The sequence below is a fragment of the Spea bombifrons genome, chromosome 2 (assembly GCF_027358695.1).
Source record: "Spea bombifrons isolate aSpeBom1 chromosome 2, aSpeBom1.2.pri, whole genome shotgun sequence".
Taxonomy (NCBI): Eukaryota; Metazoa; Chordata; class Amphibia; order Anura; family Pelobatidae; genus Spea; species Spea bombifrons.
In genome coordinates this window covers 13359393-13380273 of record NC_071088.1, presented here as the reverse complement: position 1 = coordinate 13380273, position 20881 = coordinate 13359393, and the positions used below count along the sequence as shown (strand labels likewise).

The following is a 20881-nucleotide window of genomic DNA, read 5'->3' as shown; positions in this document are numbered from 1 at the left end:
AAGCTTTTTTTTCGGTTACGGCACAGTTGTTCATTAACCCAACACGTATCTGCTTGTTTGTATTCCAAAAAGAGACAAAGTTTAACTTTTAATGGTAATTTCATGCATCTGAAACACAAATCCATCATATCTTCAGATGGCTACTATCTCTGATCGGAATATTTATCAAAATCTGAACAAATGTCTTAGTTCTAAGCAAAACTGATAAATGAGCTATTTCAAAGTTGTTTGATGTAACAAACACAGAGATAGAGGTCCCCTATAAACAATGTGAGCTTCTACCTGTCTGGAAACAAATGTAACCGTTACAAACTCAAAGCCGTCCTCCAACAATATACATCAAAAGAAAGTTTAAAAAATGTATCAGTGTCATTATTTAACTGTTGTATGTAGAATTGTATGTAGGGAGGAAGATATGTTTAGAGAGTTAGTCAACACCAAAACAAGCTTTGGGGTTAATGCACTAAAGAGAGAGTTAGCGTGAATGTTGGCAGGAGTGTTGTGGTTTTAACTCCCTTACTTCATTTTTCATTTTGAAGGTCCAACACTAAAAAGCTCCTCCAGCAAGAAGGATTGAGCTGACCCCTGTATAATGCTTAATTAAATGTGTGAGGAGACACTGAAGAAATCTCACGGATTTAACTATACATTATAGAAGGTTGGCCAAAGTCTTCTTGTAGAAGAAGCTCCTTGAGGTTGGACCTTCGTAACGTAGAGTGAAATCTAGGAGTTCAAAGCACAGCTCTCCCTTTAGTAACTAAATCCCTTGACGTTTGCAAAATCTTTTTACAAAATACTTGGAAGACGAAGCACTTGCATTTTCATTGTTTTGAAGAGCAGTCTCTTTAGGAGAGAAAGAAACTAAAATAAGAGAGCAGCCACCGGAGCAGTGTTCCAGTTGACCAAACCGGGTCTGTTACCCCTGACTAAAACAGATCATTAATATTTACAGTACTTCCTTGTAACAAGTTTATGTCGCGTGGCACAAATCTCAGTATCCCTGCCTTTCTAGTGGTAGAACCCTTGATTACAGTCACCAAGATATTATGTATTACCCTGCTGCTCGGAGTCACTGTGATGGCCTACCAGGAACATGCATATATATCTGCTCGACCCGTATGGTTTCACGGCTGGTTACACGTGAAATATAATTTAACTGTCTCTTAATTCCTTTATTGTGTCTGAGGCCAGTCTACGCCCCCAAAATGACCCAGACTTTGAATAAAACATATAAAAAAACATTACAGATTGTTTTTTGCATTATACAAACACGGCAAAGGCTCTGCAACTACCCCCAGATATGAGAGCACCGAAATACTACTAGTAATTTTGCAGTTTCATTAGATAAAGGTATAATGGGAGGAACACTGGGAATAGATTGTAATGAACAGCAATATCACGAAATAGAAATCTTGTAATGAGACTGGGCAGTAATTATTTTATTCTCTCCTTCTGCATGTGCAATAACACAGCTTCTTGATCAAATCATACATAATTGAATAAGGTAACCCCTTATTGACATTGTAGTTTCTTGTAATCTACGTTGTACTAATGAGTTCATTTCACTCTTAATTTGAAGAAACATGAGGTTAGATTTTCAAAGATCTGTTTTATTCCGTAATTTATTTATTTTCCTCTCAATTAAGATAAGACTGCTTTTTAACCTGTGAAGTGCCACGGATGATTTATTAATATATTGCCGCTGTCATCCAATATAACAGTTATTTTTTTTAAATAAACTTTTAAAATAACATGTGCATAATGTTTTTCCTGTAACTTGTTTAGCTGGTATTTAATCCCCTTAAATGCTTTTTTACGCATTTTAACAGCCATATTTAAATTTGGAGCAACAATCGAAGAATCAAAAAGGAAACATGTACATTTTGTATTTTGGCTTAGAGCTAAGCCAGTTTTGCCTAAATAACAATAGATTTTAATATGAACGAGCTTTTTTGACATATAAGTTTGTTCTACCCGAAGTATTGGGCATGTCGTAAGGGCATTGAGGGTAGCTTTTCATCGGCATCTACAATACAGGAAAGGGTTACTCTAGAATAGAAGAATTTTGGGGACTTTATGTCTATCATATAATATACATTTATTCATTTTATTGTTTTTTATTTGCATTGTTCTACACAGACATTTCAATAGTAGATTGAAGTTGCACGGACACTTTAAAAGGAATTTGTTTGCAAACATAGGCTTATGCAAAATTAGATGCAAACTCAATTTCAGCGCTAGTAATCACGTACAGAAGTCTGTATCTTTCTGGAAATAAGCATCACCGTACTCGGTCTCTCCCTTTTAAAATGGGGATTTTAGGAATTCCAAAAACCTTAAGCCGCTTTGGTGGAAAAAATATTGTCCAGAAGAAACATTGACTGTGTTAGTTACACATCTCTCCTGGAGGGTATCCATAAAATCCATTTTTTGTGCAGTTAATTAAGCCCAGGAATAAAAGTTTGGGAGGATATGAATATACGTCTTTAACTGCACAATATCGTATACTGCCAAAGCCTCTAAGCATAGACAGCGCCTTGATGCAAGTTAATGATTACGAGATTTATCTTCCTAATGTCTCTTTGGACGTAACATCAGATGGTGGTTGTTGGGGGTAACTTAGGGGTCTGTGGGCAGAAATGTCAGGCTTTTTGAAGTCTAGAGAACATGGCATATAAAAATATCAGAATCCCTGTAGTACACTTTATTGGAAAGGAAAAACCCAGTCGCAGTGTTGAATTAACTAGGCCAATAACTAGATGTTTTATTAGTTTGTACTACGTTTATATTCCATACAACAAGTGAAATGACTTTAGCCCTTGTTTATAGAATAGTACAGTTCAGGAAATTTCAATACATCCCTCGTCATGTTTTGATCCAAGGGGAACACAAATAAAGCATGCATGTCTAATATTAAATAATGGAGGCAATGGTTATTTCTCTTATCCTTATAGCAAACCAATGGAATGGTCCAGTAAGAAGAATCATTCATTTGGTTGCTTGGTGAGAAGACCACAACCCTCCATGTTCTCCATCCCGGCGGTTTATGATTAAAGTCTACTAATGGCCTCATTTATATCAGAGCTCACAAATTAAACTTAAATTGCCATATCTTCCAATCAGCTTTGCAATTTAACCTTTGATAAATTACACACAGAAGAGTACCATGGTAAGTATACCTCTATAATTGACTTAGTCACGGCTAACAAATTCCACCAACGTCTGCTCCCAAATTTCTTGCTACTTCAGTTGGTTTCACTGGCTTAAGATGAATCTATTACATACTCAATGGAAAAATGTATAACAGTAGCATAAGTATTACAGAAATAAGAAAAATACATATAGCCATTTTATGGAATAAGTAGCTGAAATTGATACCTTTTATTGGGCCAACATAGAAGAATATGTAATTTTACATACATTAACAGGACCTCAGAAGTCTGTTCCTCAGATGGAAAGAATATTAATTATTTTTTGTTTTTCATGTGTCAGCATGCATTCGTTTATGGCTTCTTCAAAAGAAACATAAATAATTTCTTTTTTTGATATGTCCCAGAAATTTACCATTAACAAATGTGTTCCTCAGCTCTTTGGGTGCCGCAGGATAAAAAACATGTTGATATTTGAAACCTTTCTATATGGCTCTAAAATCTTCAAAAATACAGACGGCTGGGTGAGAAAAATAAGATCATTGTGCTTTGTAAATTGTATAAAAAAACCCTCCCAAAAAACTCAGTCCTCACTTGAAAGTGTTTCAAACTGAAACAAGGATATCTCGCCTGCCGCCATTCTTCCCATGCCAAGAAACAGACACTATCAATCATTTGGTTTATCCAGAAGCTGTCTGATGCTATTCAGTGACTATGGCATCGCTAATAACTAGACCCATACATAACTATCAACCGTCCTTTTTGTTACACCGAGTGGACTCTTAGCATCAAACCCTTTCAACGTATTGAAACACTCAAAGGAGACGGCTGAAAGAAAGCACCATTGGCCCCACAACAAAACAAAAAATACAAAAAAAAAAAAACAGAAAACAAAAAGTATTTTAAGAAATGGACGTAGATTGAACTTGTGATTCATGGCTCACACTGTGATTTCCACTCTCTTACCTCAATACACTCAAGGCTGTTAATGTTGAATGGGAGGCAACCAAGCCATTGAGCTTCCCCTAGCAACCACTACTACTTAAGAAAAAAGGCATGTTGTCTGCTTCTGGGGAAAACATAAGATTTTTTTGGATTCACAAAGGCAGACACATGTTCTTTTGCATATCAGTGCAATGCAACAGTTTGTTTATTATGTGATAATAATCCATCAACCACGTAAGAACATACGGCCAATTCACTAAATTGGCAACTTAGCTACAGAAATCTGCATTTCTATTATACACAGATCTGCATAAAAAAGGTATCTTGGCAATTATGCATATTTTTAATACCAGCTCGGAGAAAAGCTATGTATAGTTAGGCCCATGCATTATGGTTAGGTTCAAGCTGATTTACGTAAATATATCATTTATAGGAATAATCTTGATCATTTTTCTGTATTTATTATTCTTATTACAATTTTTTTTTATAATTTTTTTGTAAATGAAGATAAAAATTGTGATACTTGAAAATGGAATAGGTGAAAAATTTTTATGTAAATAATTTGTATGTTTTTTTATTTTTTTATTCAATAAATAAAAAAAAAAGAAAAATAATAATTTCCAAATCCATGCACAATGAAAAAAGATTTTCCATCTTTACAATCTATACGTGCTAGTAGGAGGCCTCTTATGTGAGCTTGTAACCTCCAAGGAGTGCTGTGTTTGTGCACGAGTAACACCTGATGCGTGGGGAATTCACACGTGGTAACCTGGTTGGCAGAAAAGCCGAGAAGCTGTGCAGACAAAGAGAACAGAAGTAGTGCTGAAAGGTCACACACCCTATAAACGTCCCCATGTTAGTATGTTTTTTTATCTCACTTAAAAGGAATAAAAAAACAACTGAAAAACTAAAAGGACTGTACACTATATTATTATTAATGTTGCGGAAACATAAATTAACTAATCTGAAACTAAATATTGCTTTACAGTTTTAGATACAAGAATAGCAAACCCATGATGTCCTGTACTGGTAATATTTTATTTTCTATAATTTTTTTAATTTTTTTTTTTTGGGGGGGGGATTGGGTGACAGATGGAGTAATAACTTTTTTAAGAATCCTGATGGGAAACTTGGTTGCATAGTTTAGGTTACATGGTTTAGACGCCTAATGAGATATTAGCTGAAGGAACTGCAGACACCAAGAGGACAATGGTCACCAGGACTGGCCCTTACCAGACATGGAACTACTATAGGTGTCAGAGCAAGGAAATGGATTTTTTTATTTTCTATTTTATAGAATCCGATATTCTGGCTTCACACAGTTTGGAGCTGGCACCTTCTTTCTATTCTATACTGCTGTGATCATATTCAAGACTCACAGTTGGTGCTTTTGCTACCAGCTTGTTATGGTTGATATCCCTGCTTGAATGCAGATGACTCACATTAAGTGTATCGTTAAATAATCACAAGTCAAGGTTTCCATGAGGACCAGTATTAGAGCCATTTTGGTAACCCATTTGGCGAGTCACCATATAGAATCTTAACAATGGACTATTAAAGGGTGAATATTTCAAGTGTCTCAGGGTCCGCTCGTTTAGAAAGTTCCTAGGAATGGTAATGATAATAAAAAAATTATGAAAAATATGTATAAGACATAGAGGACTGCCATATTTAACCCTTTCAGACAGGAACTTAGCAAAAGTATGCAGCTTAACCATTTAAATGCCAGACGGGAAAGGGATCCATTCATCACCGAGCTGGCTCTCAAAGTGTCAAGTAAATAATAAAGAGTACGTGTGCGTCCACATGGAGCAAGGTATTACTTTATATAAATAATGTTACAGAAACTCCCCCCGTGGAGATTTGCACAAAAATATAATAAGGATAATCTAATTTCCACTAGGAAGGAACCCCTGCTTCTTTATGTACAATAATAATATACTTTTTTTTATACATTTCTAATCAAATGCCACTAGTTTGAAGAGGACCCCAAGGTGAAAGAAATGATAGCCCAACCTTTAAATTATATTGATGACTTCAGACAAAGTCAGTCTGCAAGAAAATTACAGGGACAATAAAACCTATGCAATTTCCAGCCATCAACGAATCCCATTATTGAAAATAAGTTTGCAATGAAAATTGCTATCTTTATATTGTGTAATATCATAACAGCGTGTAGCAACCGTATATAACCAAACAGCGTAAGTGACTATCTGGGTACGAGGTCAGGGAGAAGAAGCAAGTCAGACGCAATACTGGAGAAGCATGAAATTGCTACTTTGTGGACGAGAAAGTCCCAAACCCATAATAAGAACCCTCTGGCAGCAGGCGGCAGTAATGATGAAAAACCTCCTAATCTATATTAAATGTTTTCTTTTTTCACAGCAGGTCGTATTCTTTTTAAAAAATATGACCACACATCTGTTCTGCAAATCCAGGTGAATTAACTTGCATGCACTTATGTTCCAAAACCATGTGTTGTCAAAGTCGTTTATTCTCAGTCAGTCATCAGCATAGATGGATTGCTTTATCCCTTGGTTCTAAAGTAAACTGGTTACTGCGCCCCATATGCCCATTTATATCTCCATCTATATGTCCGTCCATCCATCCAACTTCTATATTTTAGCTTACGTCCCATAATTATGGTGTCTTATCTTTCTACATACCTTGGAAATCTATAGATCAGAATTCTTGGGGCAAAAATGCAAAAGATGCATTAGCTCCCCCTATGTGTCACAAGAATAGAGTGTGTCTAAAAGTTGTTTAGAAGACACCAACTCACGGTACAATTATAAAATGCCCATTAGCCTGGCAGCCCACCCAGCATTTGCAGAGTGTACCCTACAGCAAGTCTTGGCTCGTCTGTCACTCAAGCCCAGGCTGGCCATCTGGCACATCATGCAAATGCCCTATGGGTTGCTGGTGAACGGAGCCATACACTCACTCATACACTTACTTACGTCAACAGGTACCAGGGCCACCCGCCATTCCCAGTGCGGCCCTGCTGTCACCCATTCATAAACCAGAGCCAGTCATATTCTGATCTGTTCTCGTAACACTTCCATAAGATCCTGTCCTGCTTCATGTTGCACCCACTATGTTGTTAGAAACAAGACTTACAATTATAGAATATTTCCAGGTACCCCTAATATGTTGTAAAATTATATATATATATTAGACATCATTTTCTGACTTTAGATTAGCGAAACCACTAAGTGCTACCAATCAAGTGAACAAAAAGCAGGACAAACACAGTGCATCCTGAATAAACTTTTCTCTACTAAAATAATATCATTCTTAAGGCATTGCATTTCTGGAACAGTGTGTGTGTGATCCAGTAAATCAAGCATGAGATCAGAATTTAAACAAAGCATATACAGCTCTCCCTAGTTTAGCTGGATATAATTAGCGCAGGTTCAAATGTGTCCGTCTTCCAAAACACAGCCACATTACAGCCACATTCCTATAGCGTGTTAAAGAAATATTTGTTCAATATGTCTCGGGTTCTTGTTAGGAAACTATTGTTCTTATGGTTTAAATCTGTGTTTATCTGGACACATATCTATTCACTTTGGGAAAATATGGATTGTGTGATCCTGATTACCCGATACCAGGCAAAAATAGTGTTTCAGAAAAAGAAATTATTTTATATAATGAACCATAAGGGGGACACAAGGGAAAGCAATTATCCTTGTGTGTCAAGTGTGTCAGATGTGTCATAAATTGAGTGACTGTCACGTATGTCCAGGGGTAATCCCCTGTTTTGAGTTTCAATGCCATCGTTTGACCTATACTGTCCAATACTGGATGCATAGTCCTATATTCATAATGCAAGCATTAGGTTTGATATGTAACATTTACCACTGTTGACAATGAATGATATGTAGAAATCTGATTTATTTGGTTTTCTTTTGTACTATAATGGCTTTTTTTTAGCGTATTCCAAGTCAAGTGAAAAGGAGATTGGTGTGATATAGATAAGGGGAGCTAGAGATATTACTAGAATTAAACTAAGCTGCTTACACGTTGCTCAGTAGACCAGAGCATCCAAAATATCTTACCTATAAACCACTCTTGTTTATCTTATTAGCCATTATTATGGAAAAGAAGGCGCTTCATGACAGGTATCATGCAGAGTCAAGGTGGCAGATCTGGTAGGACATTTTTAGACCTTGTGTAGAGCAATCTTTTCACTAAGAAACATGGTATGGTTGGGCAAGCAGGGATGAGCTTCAGCCAAATACCTTCCTTGGTCTGGCTCGTCGGAACAGAAGAAACACAAACCCAGAGCCAAGCCATCAAAAATGTTTCCTCTCCTTCCACACACTGGAGAGACTGGCTCAGGTCACGCATGGCTCATTCATCCACCCAGGACCTGCTTTGGCCCCAAGATGTTTTTAGAATACTAAGAAAACTATTTTTTGTTATATATTATTTGAGAGTAACAACATGCTAAAACAACCATGTATTACAAATATTCTTAAAGTATAAAGCCCCTGATTATTTTCATTGCTTCATTTGTACACCTCTGCATAAGAAGGGTGACATATTCTTATACGTAGGAAACCATTGCTCTACAAGGAAATTAGACGACAAACATATGTCTTTAGAGCGAATAAAAAATGAAATTACTAAGAAGCCCATGTTCAAATGACGGCAGTATGCTATTCCGTTTGAAGTCTGGCCTAATTTCTAGAGTAGTTGTTTACTTACTGTCACTCCATTGCACGAATAAATATTAATGACCATACTAAGTAGCTCTGTGTGGACATGTGGGATTGGAATGAATTATTAATATATATAATAAGGCCTTTCCTATTAAAATACCCTCTCCCATTGCAAAGAAAGTCCATAGAGCTATTTGAAATGTTCAACCAAGGAACATCGGAAAATCCTATTTAGTTGGCCTAATTTGTAGATATTTTAGTTAATATTATGCAAAGGAATAAATGGACAAATATAAATATGAAGAGGTTGCAACAATAGGAATTCTGTATAAACAATTTTGGTTCAAAATGGAAAAATAAGTGACATTTCATTGGTTGCTATGGTGACTGCTTAAGATGGGAGTGAGCTTAAGCTGGGCTCAAGCCCAAAGTCAGGCTGGGCAGATACTTAAGAAGGGGAGACGTATGTGATTGAATTGAATGAAGTGCTTCTTCCACTCATTAGTCCCTCCAGACAAGCACAAGGACCTGGCAGGCTTGGTGAACTGGTTGGGGTCTGGCTTGGTGCCATGTCAATCTGTGCCACACTATAGCTACTCTGAAAATCACTATGACCATACAACTTCTACCAGTTCGCACCATAACTGCCCTTTAGAAATATACTCCATTGTGTCTCCAGCAGAAAGCAGGCTTCCAAGGCAAGTCCCACAGAAATATTGACAAGTTAGTGGAAGCTGCCAGGTTCTGGACACTGACTTAATGCCACATGCAATATTTTCTGAAATGACACGTGGATCATGACATCATAAGCAGTAATATTTAAAAGTTGGGAAACTCAACCCCAAAATCAAAATTTTTTTCCGCAGGAGTTTCCCCGGGGTTGAAGTACACTACCTTCTGTATATATAGAGATTTTCAGTGTTGGGGAAAACTTGTACCCCACATCTTAGGGACTGACAATGGATAAAATTATCTACAAAATACAAGGGGTATTTCTACTCATGCAAATGAATCCCTTTTGTGCTTAAAGAGCTAATCCTCACAGGCAAATAGGGAGATCATTCAACACCATTACCTTTTGCTAAAATATTTTAAGACATATTATTTGTTTTCAAGCAATACCTTTTTGATTAACATTCAATAGAGAGAATACAATGTGAAAAAAATGAAATATGTACTTAAGTGTAAATTGGGTCTGAAGGAAAAAACTGAAGTCTAACAGTATATTTATGTCTGTCTATGCATTTTCTTTGAGTCCCACTGGGACATGGATATATATGGTACATCCACTTGGTCTACAAATAGTTAATGTGACCTGTTTTTTCCCTCATAATCATGCTTTTGAGATGCATCGGTATAATATACACATATAGGCAAGTGGGTCCAGAAACTGAGCTGCTGACCCAGCATTTTTGTTAAATTGGTTGGTCTCTCCTTGATCTGCCCAATTAAGCAACCTACAGCACACACCCAGTATGAGCCACTCTCATTCTGAAACCCCCCATCTATTGTGGGTGGAAAAAACACAGTGGGGAAGACAGGTATTATTTATGGGCTACAGATTATGGATACAGTTGAGAAGAAGATTAATCTTAAAATCTACATTCCAATACTAGCCACCCACCAATTCTCCACTAAACATTCCATCCTTTCTTAAGACCATAGTGTGCATGTATGTATGTGGATATATATAAACAGTAACAACCCTTTGTCTGTCACTCTAATCACCCAATGCCCCCATTGTTACCCATGTCAATCAACAGATCCCCTTCTGGAAATTGTACAACTCAATAAGCTGATGATGTATTAATTAATATTAGAAATCTAGAAAAGCTAGTTCTGTCTGTTAGGGGATGCACAGAAATGCACAGCAAAGTGCTGTAGAAATGATTTTGGGTTTTATATCTAATGGGTGAGAGAGTCTTCTTTATAAAAAGTTGCAATCTGGTCCTTCAGACCTCCACAGATCTTATTCCTAGACTAGACACTCGCAGAACACCTGCTCCAGAAAATCCACTGCCTTCGTACTGTGATGCCACAATTACTGGTCTTCAATGCTACTTTGTTTCCACCTAAATGTATTTGGTTTTAGAAATGTTACCCTACTGATTATTGGTATTTTTGGAGTAATCATTAACCCCCACACAAAATACTCATCTACTCTGCCATGACATGTTATGAACCTGAGCTGCTGCAGGACCTCTTGGTGAGTTGATGCGACTGTCTTGAGTTCCTTCTCAAAGGATACAGCTTGAGGAAGCGGTAGCCACAGTACTTATTTCATTAGCCTCTGCCATCCAATTGTCCCCTATACTGATTGCTGTTAGTATCTGTACACCTGTGTAAATTCTAGATCAAAGACATAAAGTGGACTGTATACCATTCACATGCAGTACAAGATACAGTACTTAACCCTTTCAATGTCAGGTGTATAGGGGTAAAGCTTAGCTCATCCCTCTGGCATTTAAATGGTTAAGCCACTTGCTAAGGCTCTCCGAGTTTGCCACATTCTGCCACCTTTCCACCAAGGACAACATACTCATTGTAACAATCCCAGCAGCTCCCAGTCCCAACTGCACAAAACCATTAGACTCTTTAATTTCCCTCGTTTCATCCATGTGCAGAACGAAAAAAACTTCACAAAACACAATAATTTGAAAAATATAGATAATCTACTTACCAAAAACCTGACATAACAATCCACATAGCAGGACGGGTGCTAAAAGACCCATATTTACATATTAAAAGATCCAATACGTGTAGGAAGCCCAAATCCAGCGCAGAAATGATGTGTGTGTTTAGGGGCAAGCAGACAGCTCGGGGGTAGGGGGGCAAGAGGTGCAAACTTTACAATTGCCTCCAATCAGACAATGATCTGCCCCACCATGGAATGTTCAGAGAAATGTCTGTAATACTGAGAACTTCGCGATCCATCAAAGATCCCAAGATCTGCCTAACATAGCGGGGCATGTCCTACACAGCTCTCAGGTCCATAGGGCTCTGCTCCTGGTCACCATAGCCCACTCCAGGTAGATTCCCTTCTAGAGGATACAGGAGGAAAGAAGAAGAAGAGAGTTGCTGCAAAGTGGTCCACAAACTTGTCTTCAATGAGATCCAGGAAAGTATCGGATTTCTTGGCTGACTCTGAGGCTGAGGATGTTTCAGAGAATTCTAATATGTTTCTGGAAATCTATTCTGGTGTCACGGTGGATCTCTGGATGGATCCCTCTCAAGCTCCAGAGCCCAGGGCAGTGAGCAGGACCTTCGGGCTGCGTGTTATTCCTTGAGCCGGAGAAGGTGTGCACTTGGCTGGAGACACTCCACACAGTCATTGAAGGAGACACGGAGCCCGGCTCTGCACAGGGATGAGCCCAGCCCTCCGCCTCTGTCACTCCTCTCGGCGGCAGCAGATCCTCCCCGGGACCCGGCTCATCCACCGACACAGCGCTCGGAAGGAGGCGGGGCCACGGGAGCTGAGCCCAGAGGGGCTACGGGGAGGGGGAGAGCCGTGTCCCTGCGGTGGGAGCGTTCACCTATACCTATAGTATAGGTTTATATAGAAGAACCATTCTCTGATTATATATATATATATATTTATAGGTGTATCAATGTATATAACTTAAATTAAAAAATTAGAAGACTTTTCACATATCAACCAATGGTTAAATGTATTTTGACAGAATCTGATACATTTAAGCATTGATTTATCTGTTTAAAGTCCCTTAAGTATTCCAATATTCGCATTTTATGCATAAGCAATATACGATTTATATTAATAATCATTTGGATTGCATCAGGGGATTTCTGGACATATGTACCATGAGTGCCAACATATATGTGTATGTGTGTGTGTGTGTGTACATACATACACAATCACACATATACAAATCACTAAATGCTACACTATATCCTAACATTTTATTCACCGGATTCACGTGACACTGAAATGGTTAATTATATATATATATATATATATATATATATATATATATATATATATATATATATATATATACATATATATATATATATACATATATATATATATATACATACATATATATATATATATACATATATATAAATATATATATATATGTATATATATATATATATATATATATATATATATATATGTATATATATATATATATATATGAAATGTGGTAAACTAAATCACTTCTCTTTTTCTTCCCTAAAGCTATTTTACTAGAATTGAATACAAATAATACTTAATTATTCATGATTTCATTAGGGAACCTACACATATAGGCAATAGATCCATAAACATACCAGTATTGTTAATTCATATACTGTTTTTTTCTTTAAATATATTATTATTAATATTATTATTATTGTTGCTTTTATTATTTTTAGTCATACAGGTCCTAGAAAAGCTGAATACTCATTATGTCCAGTCTGGCACATGAGATGGATTAGATGTATATAACATTAATGGACATGTGAGACCCGGTGACAGAATAAGTAGGGTTAAAAACAGTTACATCTTATTTTGAACTCCAACTCTCATAATCCCCAACCAGTCATGATTAGCTAGCTGTGCTACGAGTTGCAGTGCCATAACAATAAGTGATATTTTCTAAGATTGTTTTGGGTGATCGGATTAATCTTTTGACAGCTACAGAAGGGTGGCATACATCATAATATGCGGCTAACCCCTTATGCACTCAAAGAATTAATGCCACCTAATCCTGGTGGATGTATATATCTCATTATAACGTGACACTTATTCTCTTAGTCCTTTTATGAGCCAGACATAGCCAGGGGCAGGGGATGGGGAAGCCCTGGACCAAATTCAATACAAATTTGCCTATGACTGACGAGATGGTAAAAAGGATCAATGGGCCTGAAATCCTGCTCCTGTAAGGCTTTTTCCATCAGACTTATTTACTAAGGAGAACAACATGTACACGGGACTTGCTTCTGATGGTGCTATGTGTAACATAACAACATATACCTTATCATAAAACTCATTATGTCACCGTTACTGGACGCATACTCTCCATTTAAACAAGGCTTCCCTTAGCCAGCTAGAGTTATGGCATTCGCCGCCCCAGGCAAAATCCAATACCAGCCGTCTCCCAGTAACCTTTGGAAATCATAAATGTATAGTGTAGGACAACACAATTCCGGTACATAGCAGTGTATACGGCTTTAATATATAATTTTGCTACAGCATTACTTGCAGCTTTTGCCTTATAGGTAAAGGCGATATATCTCATATACGTTATGATATGTTATTATGTACACTCAGAGCTTGTTGACCTACAGACCATTCCAGTTCGTCATGTGGCAAGTCACACCATTGAAGTACAGAGTATATAACATGAGATTATGAAATTCGCACTCATTTATGTTATTGTGTTATACTTTAATCAGATATCTTCCTTCAAAGATTTTGAACTGGAAGGGAAAACATACAGGTACTTTCTTCAATCCATTGTTCTGGGATGAAAGAGGTGACGCATATATTATTATTATTACTATTGATGGCGCCATCAGATTCCGCAGCTCTGTACAAAGGGTAGACAGGACATAACAATTAGTATATAACATAACCAGATGACATACAGAAACAACAGGTGAGTAGCATCCTGCTCAAAAGAGCTTACAATCTACTCATGAGATAGACAACTCATTATTCTATAATGCCTGGCTAAGGTTCCAAAGACTGGACCTCCATCACGGGTAGGCAAAGTGTCCGTACTGGGACACCACAGCCCGTGACAAGGCATGTGAAAGTCATTATTGCTCATGGGGCATGAGCATCACAAAGAATGTTGTTACCAAGTGCCTACCCTTACCTCCATCCCTGACCACATAACCTCAGGTCCATGAAAGTGGCAAACGCAATGAACACACAAGGGCAACCCTACCATACACTTGGCCTTGGCAGCTACCATGGTTCTAAGCTGGCGGTGCTCTGCCACCTTCTTATATCCTGTGATAGCAGCCAGGAGGAGAGAGGAGAAGATGCCGAGTCAAACAGGGACACTAGAAATCGATGGGCTCAGCTGTGTCCTGCTGGCTATAAAGTAACAGAGGTTTTCTTTGTGGCCCTTACCCTACTCTACTTGATATAACCTATTCAATACATAATCAGCAATGATGCACGTAATGTGAAAAGGGTAAATTAAAGTTGAATAACATATGTTATAATCCATAATTACAGATAATCAGCCGGAAACATTTCTTTAAAAACAAGGTGCAAGACGTAGATGCGTGTGATCAGTTTTCACCTGGGTTAATAATATATAACAGGTCATCATGGTGCAGAAAAACCTCTTGAAGACCAGCGGTGCATTCACCCAATAAGATGAAGATAAAACAGCGTTATTATACCGAACAGCTGAAAACTACGAGGGAGAAAATGAGGTTTGGTGGGTTTTCACGAGATCAAAAGGGTTTAAGTGTTGTAAATTCAGCCAATGTAAATACGCGGGCCGCGAGTGGACACGTGATCACACATTGTCCGGATAGATATTTGATGTTTGCGCTCATTGATACATTTTCCAACTAGATCCTAAAGCAGACACAGAAAGAGCAATCAGGGAATTCAAGTGAATCTTTAGCTCCCCCTACTGGTAAAATGATTCCAAACCGATGCTTTCCAGTCTCTTCTTTTGTTTAAACACATGCTATTGTTATTTTAAATTGAATTACAATGTCTCAGCTTCCCTTTTCTCTTTAGACAATAAAGAAAAAAATATTACAGCCGGTCCTTGAGGCCTTACACTAATCCGATCAGGGTCTCTAAATGTTATTACAGCAATATAATATTTGGCTTATACTTCTCAATTACACAGCCCCTACAATGTATGATTATTTTTCTGCAAATATTTTATTTGAACATGTAACTGCTAAAATATAATATCTGAGATGAAGATTTTACGCTCAGTGATGCTTTTTAAAGTTTAAGAATCTGCTTGCAGTTTCAGACAATAGATGAGCTATATCATAGATATCTGTACATAGACCAACGTGAATTAAAAATGTATATTTACAGAATATGGGTCATATTCAGTAATGAGATCTTTAAGTACAGCGATTGCGAAATGTAGTTAAGGAATTACAAGTAAAGGTCCATCCTGAGATGCATGGTTTAGATGGCATTGTACCTAGCTGTAATTAGTAATCAGAATTAATGCTGATTTTTTATAAAATCCTAATAAAATAATCAACTAAATATTTAACGGAGATAAGTAATACATTAAAAAAGAAATTGTGGCATTAGAAAGGCAAACATTAAGTGGATTTTACATGGTGAAAGATGAACTGTTATATTAGTATTGGTGATCATTTGGTACCAGGGGATGGAAAATTGAACGCAGAGAAATTCTGACAAACTGTTTTTGTTATTAGTTACACATACAATGATGTATCCTTATTAACATAAAATGGAAATACAATACTGAATAACTTATAAGATTTCTTAGAAATGCAAATGAATTTATTTATAATCTGACCTCAAAAGGCTGAATAAAAGGATTAGCCAGAAGGATCATGAAAGTCAGGCGGTCACTAATTTAATACCGTGGTTTGGTAATTCTTAATCAGGAATTTACCAGTATTGTTAGGACTATAGATAACCAAGATTGCCCCCCCTCTGTCATATGCATTATACCCCAATACCCCTCGAAATGATGGAAATAGCTCCTCTTTTGCAAGAGATTTTTTTGCAAGACAGAGTAAAGCCAAACAGGGCTGGCCCTAGGGCTAGTAGAGCCCTAGGTTAACTATGTTTCTTGTGCCCCTTCCTAAGTATAATTCTTTGATAACATAAAAGTAACCACTTGACTGCTCCATGTACCAGCTCAGAGCCCAAGGCTGCTGCCTGGCTTGGTTATGGCAAAGGCTGGCCCTCAAGCAAAAAATAAAATAAAAAAAAAAATCAACAATATTACTCCTTCTGGCATCTCCATTAAAATTTCATTTCCCCTACCACCCTTTGCTTAACAGCCCTCTTATACCCCATTTCATTCCTTCCCGCCCTTTTCACCAAACACCCGAACCACTCCGCTTGCTTTGATTTCTCCACCATCACATCCAATGGCTTGGCAAGACAAAGGAAAGTGGAAAATTAAGGTTTGCATTCGTTATGTTAATAATGTTATTTTTGGAAAAAATGAAAAAAAATGAAAAAAAATATTGGAATAAAGCTGCCTGTACAGTACAACAGAGGTGTCTATCGATTAATTAAAATTATTTATTTCTGCAATATGAAATGGAATTTCAGTTTGGCTAAAACTTCTTGACAGTATAGACAGTTGAAAAATATACATTTGTCAGTACCAGCAATCATAACCATTTTACCATTTTATAGAGAGATGCAAAAGAAAAAAGTCAACTGAAAATCAAATGTACTCAGCTCTGACAGATGTCAAAAGGAAAAAAGTCTCAGAGGAGTCCTAAAGGGAGCTGTAACTAACAAAACAAACTCTTAAACATATAGTGGGAAAATATGTATAGTTTGTAACATAAAATATATTGTAACATAGCGGGAAAATATGTCTTTGTTCTAACGTAAGTAGAGAATTGTGATCTAGGATACAGCCTTCAAATGTCTACCAACCAGTACTGAATAAGGATTGAAAATCTGCCGTCATCATACTATCAGATCTGGCACATCGGACCAATGCCTGATAGGCCAGTGGTTGATAGATCTGCATACTTACAGGCCCAATGGGGCCTGCAATGTGTGGCCACCAACTGGATACAGACAGCCACATCCTGCATGAGTGTAAATATTTAACATATCCAGTCTGTGGACACAAGTCCATCATTTGGCGGCTATTGGCCTTAAAGTGCCAGGGCCGTCTAGTCATCCCCAGTCCAGCTGTGCCTTATGCACCATATGTGCAGCTGATCACTAAACTATGACTTCCGATGTCCGGACGGACTAAAAAGTTAAATGGGAGGTATTATCGGACACCAGCCCATCAGCCATTTGCTCAGGGTGCCCAACACTAGTCCAGGTCTAATACTAACAATAAAAGGTTCTTTGCTCAGTCCTTCAATGTTCAACCATTGTATGTCTACATATATACACAGATTTCCTACCTGGGTGAAAAAAGCTGGAAGTTTGGCTTTTTACCTCACCATCTTTATGCCCATGCGTCGCCAACAAATATGTTATTTTCAAACATGAGGATGTCCTTGGTCTTTTGGGCCTGGAGCAATTCTGAGAACAATACTCATGGAAGCCATTGGAATATGTCAGCGGATCCCTCCAAAGACTGCCACAGATTGTCCAGGTTTTGCTTTGATATGTATCTACGATATTTTGATAACAACATGTGCATGTCATGTTAAATGAGGCTATGCAAATTCGAAGTCTAGACTTAAATTCGGGTACCTTGCCAAAGCAGCCATTCCTAATCACACTTTCATAGCAACTGCATTATTTTGAGCTTTATTTCACAGTGGTGTGTTCCTTCTTTAGGGAAATCATTTTTTATATGTTTATATATTTTACAGCCTCGAGTTATCATTCAGAAATAAAACATTGAAGGAGGTGTCTATTCCTTTATTTTGTTTTAGGATCCTAATTATACGAGATATGTAGACTTCTTCATGTTTTTGGTAACTTAATATTGGTATGGTTTTTTGCTAATTACGGAAATAATTACCAGGTTACTATATCTATTTCTGTACTGCTGGAAAGTATATTGCTGTATAAGTCCATGATTTGTTTCCCGTCTCTCTTTAAACAATCAGAGAGGAATTTCTTAATGAGGTGTTTTTAGTGCATGGAATCTGACTGTATACAAGCTGCCGACATACCAAGTTCTTTGTTCATACGTCTTCATAAATTCCACCATTTTTTAAATTCATGTTCCAGTTATTGTTTGTCATGGAACAAATATATAAAAAATCCAAATATAATCAAAATGTCTCATTTTATTCTTTACATTTCTTATCATGTTAAACCATTGCCACAACTTGTGCCCATCCAAAATATGTGCACCTGGCCAATTTACAATACTAATATATTTATGTTGTCTTATATTTCAGTTCGTTGACCTTAGATAGCTAAACATACATAACCTTCCATCCCCCGATGGGACAACGTATAAAGGTACGGAAAGTGCATGATAATCAAACTCATAATATGTATAAAAGGCCTTTACAGATAACGGCTTTTGCAGGTGCAATAAGACCATCATGGATATGGATATTCATTGTGAATTACTTATATTTATATGCAGAATAGGCCACTTTGTTTGACTTATTTTTAGTCACAGATCTACTTATTGGCATGACTTGCATATTCTTAAAAAATGTATTACAAAAATGTGATTTTTTTTTCCATTTTTTGTGCCTATGTCATCTTTGTGACCCCCCCCCCCCACAATGTAACAACCCTCTCTTCTAAATTCTGGATTTGCAGATGATTTATATAGCGTTATAGTCATTAAATGTAAATGAAAGGCATCCTTAATATAATGCCTGTAAGGGACTCATTATTAGGGATGGTGTTATCTTGGACACTACACTAGGCCTGACCCAGGCGTCCCCACTACTGAGTTCCAGGATATGGCGCTGAATCCTGGAGCTCTCTCCCCACGTAGCATTGGGTACACTGGAGGTTAGGCCGGCTCGGCACAGTGTAAATGGGCTGATTGGGTAGATCAGAGAACTCTATAACTGGGAACTTTCTACATCAGCTGACTCTGATACTCTTGACTCTTAAATCTTTAATAGCCCATTGTGAAGATTCTATGTAGTGACTCAAAATGTGTTAACCAACTGGGTGTAATACTGGCCCCTAATGGAAACCTTGACTTATCCTTATTTAAAGATACACTTGAGCAACCTGCACTCAATCAGGGATATCAACCATAAAATACTGTTAGCAAAAGCACCAATTGGTAATCTTATATATGATTAGAACAATGCATAATCGGGAGGAATAGATGTGCCCCTTCATCCCGAGGCTTCGGGTCAAACCATGACAGTTCTCAGGAATGGTAACAGACCCATTGAACACATAGGGGGTCTTGATCACCCCAGAGGGTGATTTCTGTTTGTGTTTTTTTGCAAGAGGGGTACTACCGCCGACTCGGGACCAGCTGCCCTGTTGCTGCTCACTACTGTGTAATAAAGAAAGCGAGTGTTGGTCCAACTCTGGCATCACTGTGTCTGAGATTAATCACTAAATGAGTGGTGATAATCAGTTTTAAAGATGGTGGAGACACTTACCGGAACATATAAACCACAACCAGCTGATTATTGGAGCCACTGCCCCACTGTAATATTACTTGATTAAATGTCAAAGAAGAGAATAAAGAAGCAACGGGGGACGTAAGTGATATGAATATTGCTGGTTATGTGCATATGGAATCCTTCAGTACTCAGACTGCAGAGAATCCATCTTTGGAATTACATTCAAGCTGTCGGAAGCGATGCACATGAGATGTTTGGGACTCGAGTATGAGTTTGTGGGTACATCCGACTACTTCCATAATTATTGTAGTAAGGTACCTGCTAGGACACTTCTAGTGCAGCGGGGACAGTAGGAGACCCAATATGTTTCCAGGCTTTTATTGCATCAAATCAAACACACAAAGAAAAACCTACTGCTATTTAGGAGGCTTAGTATACAGTAGTCTTCCCTGACTAACACAGAACTGGCCAGCTAAGCTGGTCTCCAGTATAAAATAAAACAGAATATACTTCCCAAAAGTCATCTCTCCAACCAGCCCACCTTGTAGCACCCTGGAGCTCAGGTACACCTCCTGTTCCTTCCAAGATGTGGACAAATTGCGGTGGGCTGTTCTCAGTCAGAGAGAGAGAGAGAGGCTGTTTCCTCCACCCCGCATTTATCTCACAGTGCAGAGTTAAACCTGGGGCACCCGTGTTAACGGGGCCAGCAGTTAACCCATTAGTCACTGGAATAAACTGCTCTTTCCAATCTCCTGCTTACGTAAACGCCATCTTTCACAGTATGTACAAAGTTTAACGCAGTAATGAAATGATGCGGTGAAAATAAACATGAAGTTTCTTCACCAATCAACACAAAACCCAAATATTAAGACAAGTAAGTTGTAAAATTAAACAAGTAAATGAGGTGCGACAATGTCTATTAGTTTTCTATCA

At 37.7% G+C, this 20881-nt stretch overlaps 1 protein-coding gene across 2 annotated transcripts in view; it reads right to left on the bottom strand.

Annotated features, from left to right (window-relative positions):
* The window catches only part of ROBO2 (roundabout guidance receptor 2), a 422548-nt gene that overhangs the window by 203919 nt on the left and 197748 nt on the right, over positions 1 to 20881 (bottom strand). The window contains exon 1 of one of the 2 annotated variants that reach the window (XM_053456883.1): positions 11442 to 12144. The exons of the other annotated variant lie outside the window; for it this stretch is intronic. Within the exon in view, the coding sequence (XP_053312858.1) occupies positions 11442 to 11493 (52 nt within the window). The 5' untranslated portion in view covers positions 11494 to 12144. Of the gene's footprint in view, positions 1 to 11441; positions 12145 to 20881 lie in introns of those variants that run through there. 2 annotated transcript variants of the gene reach the window in all.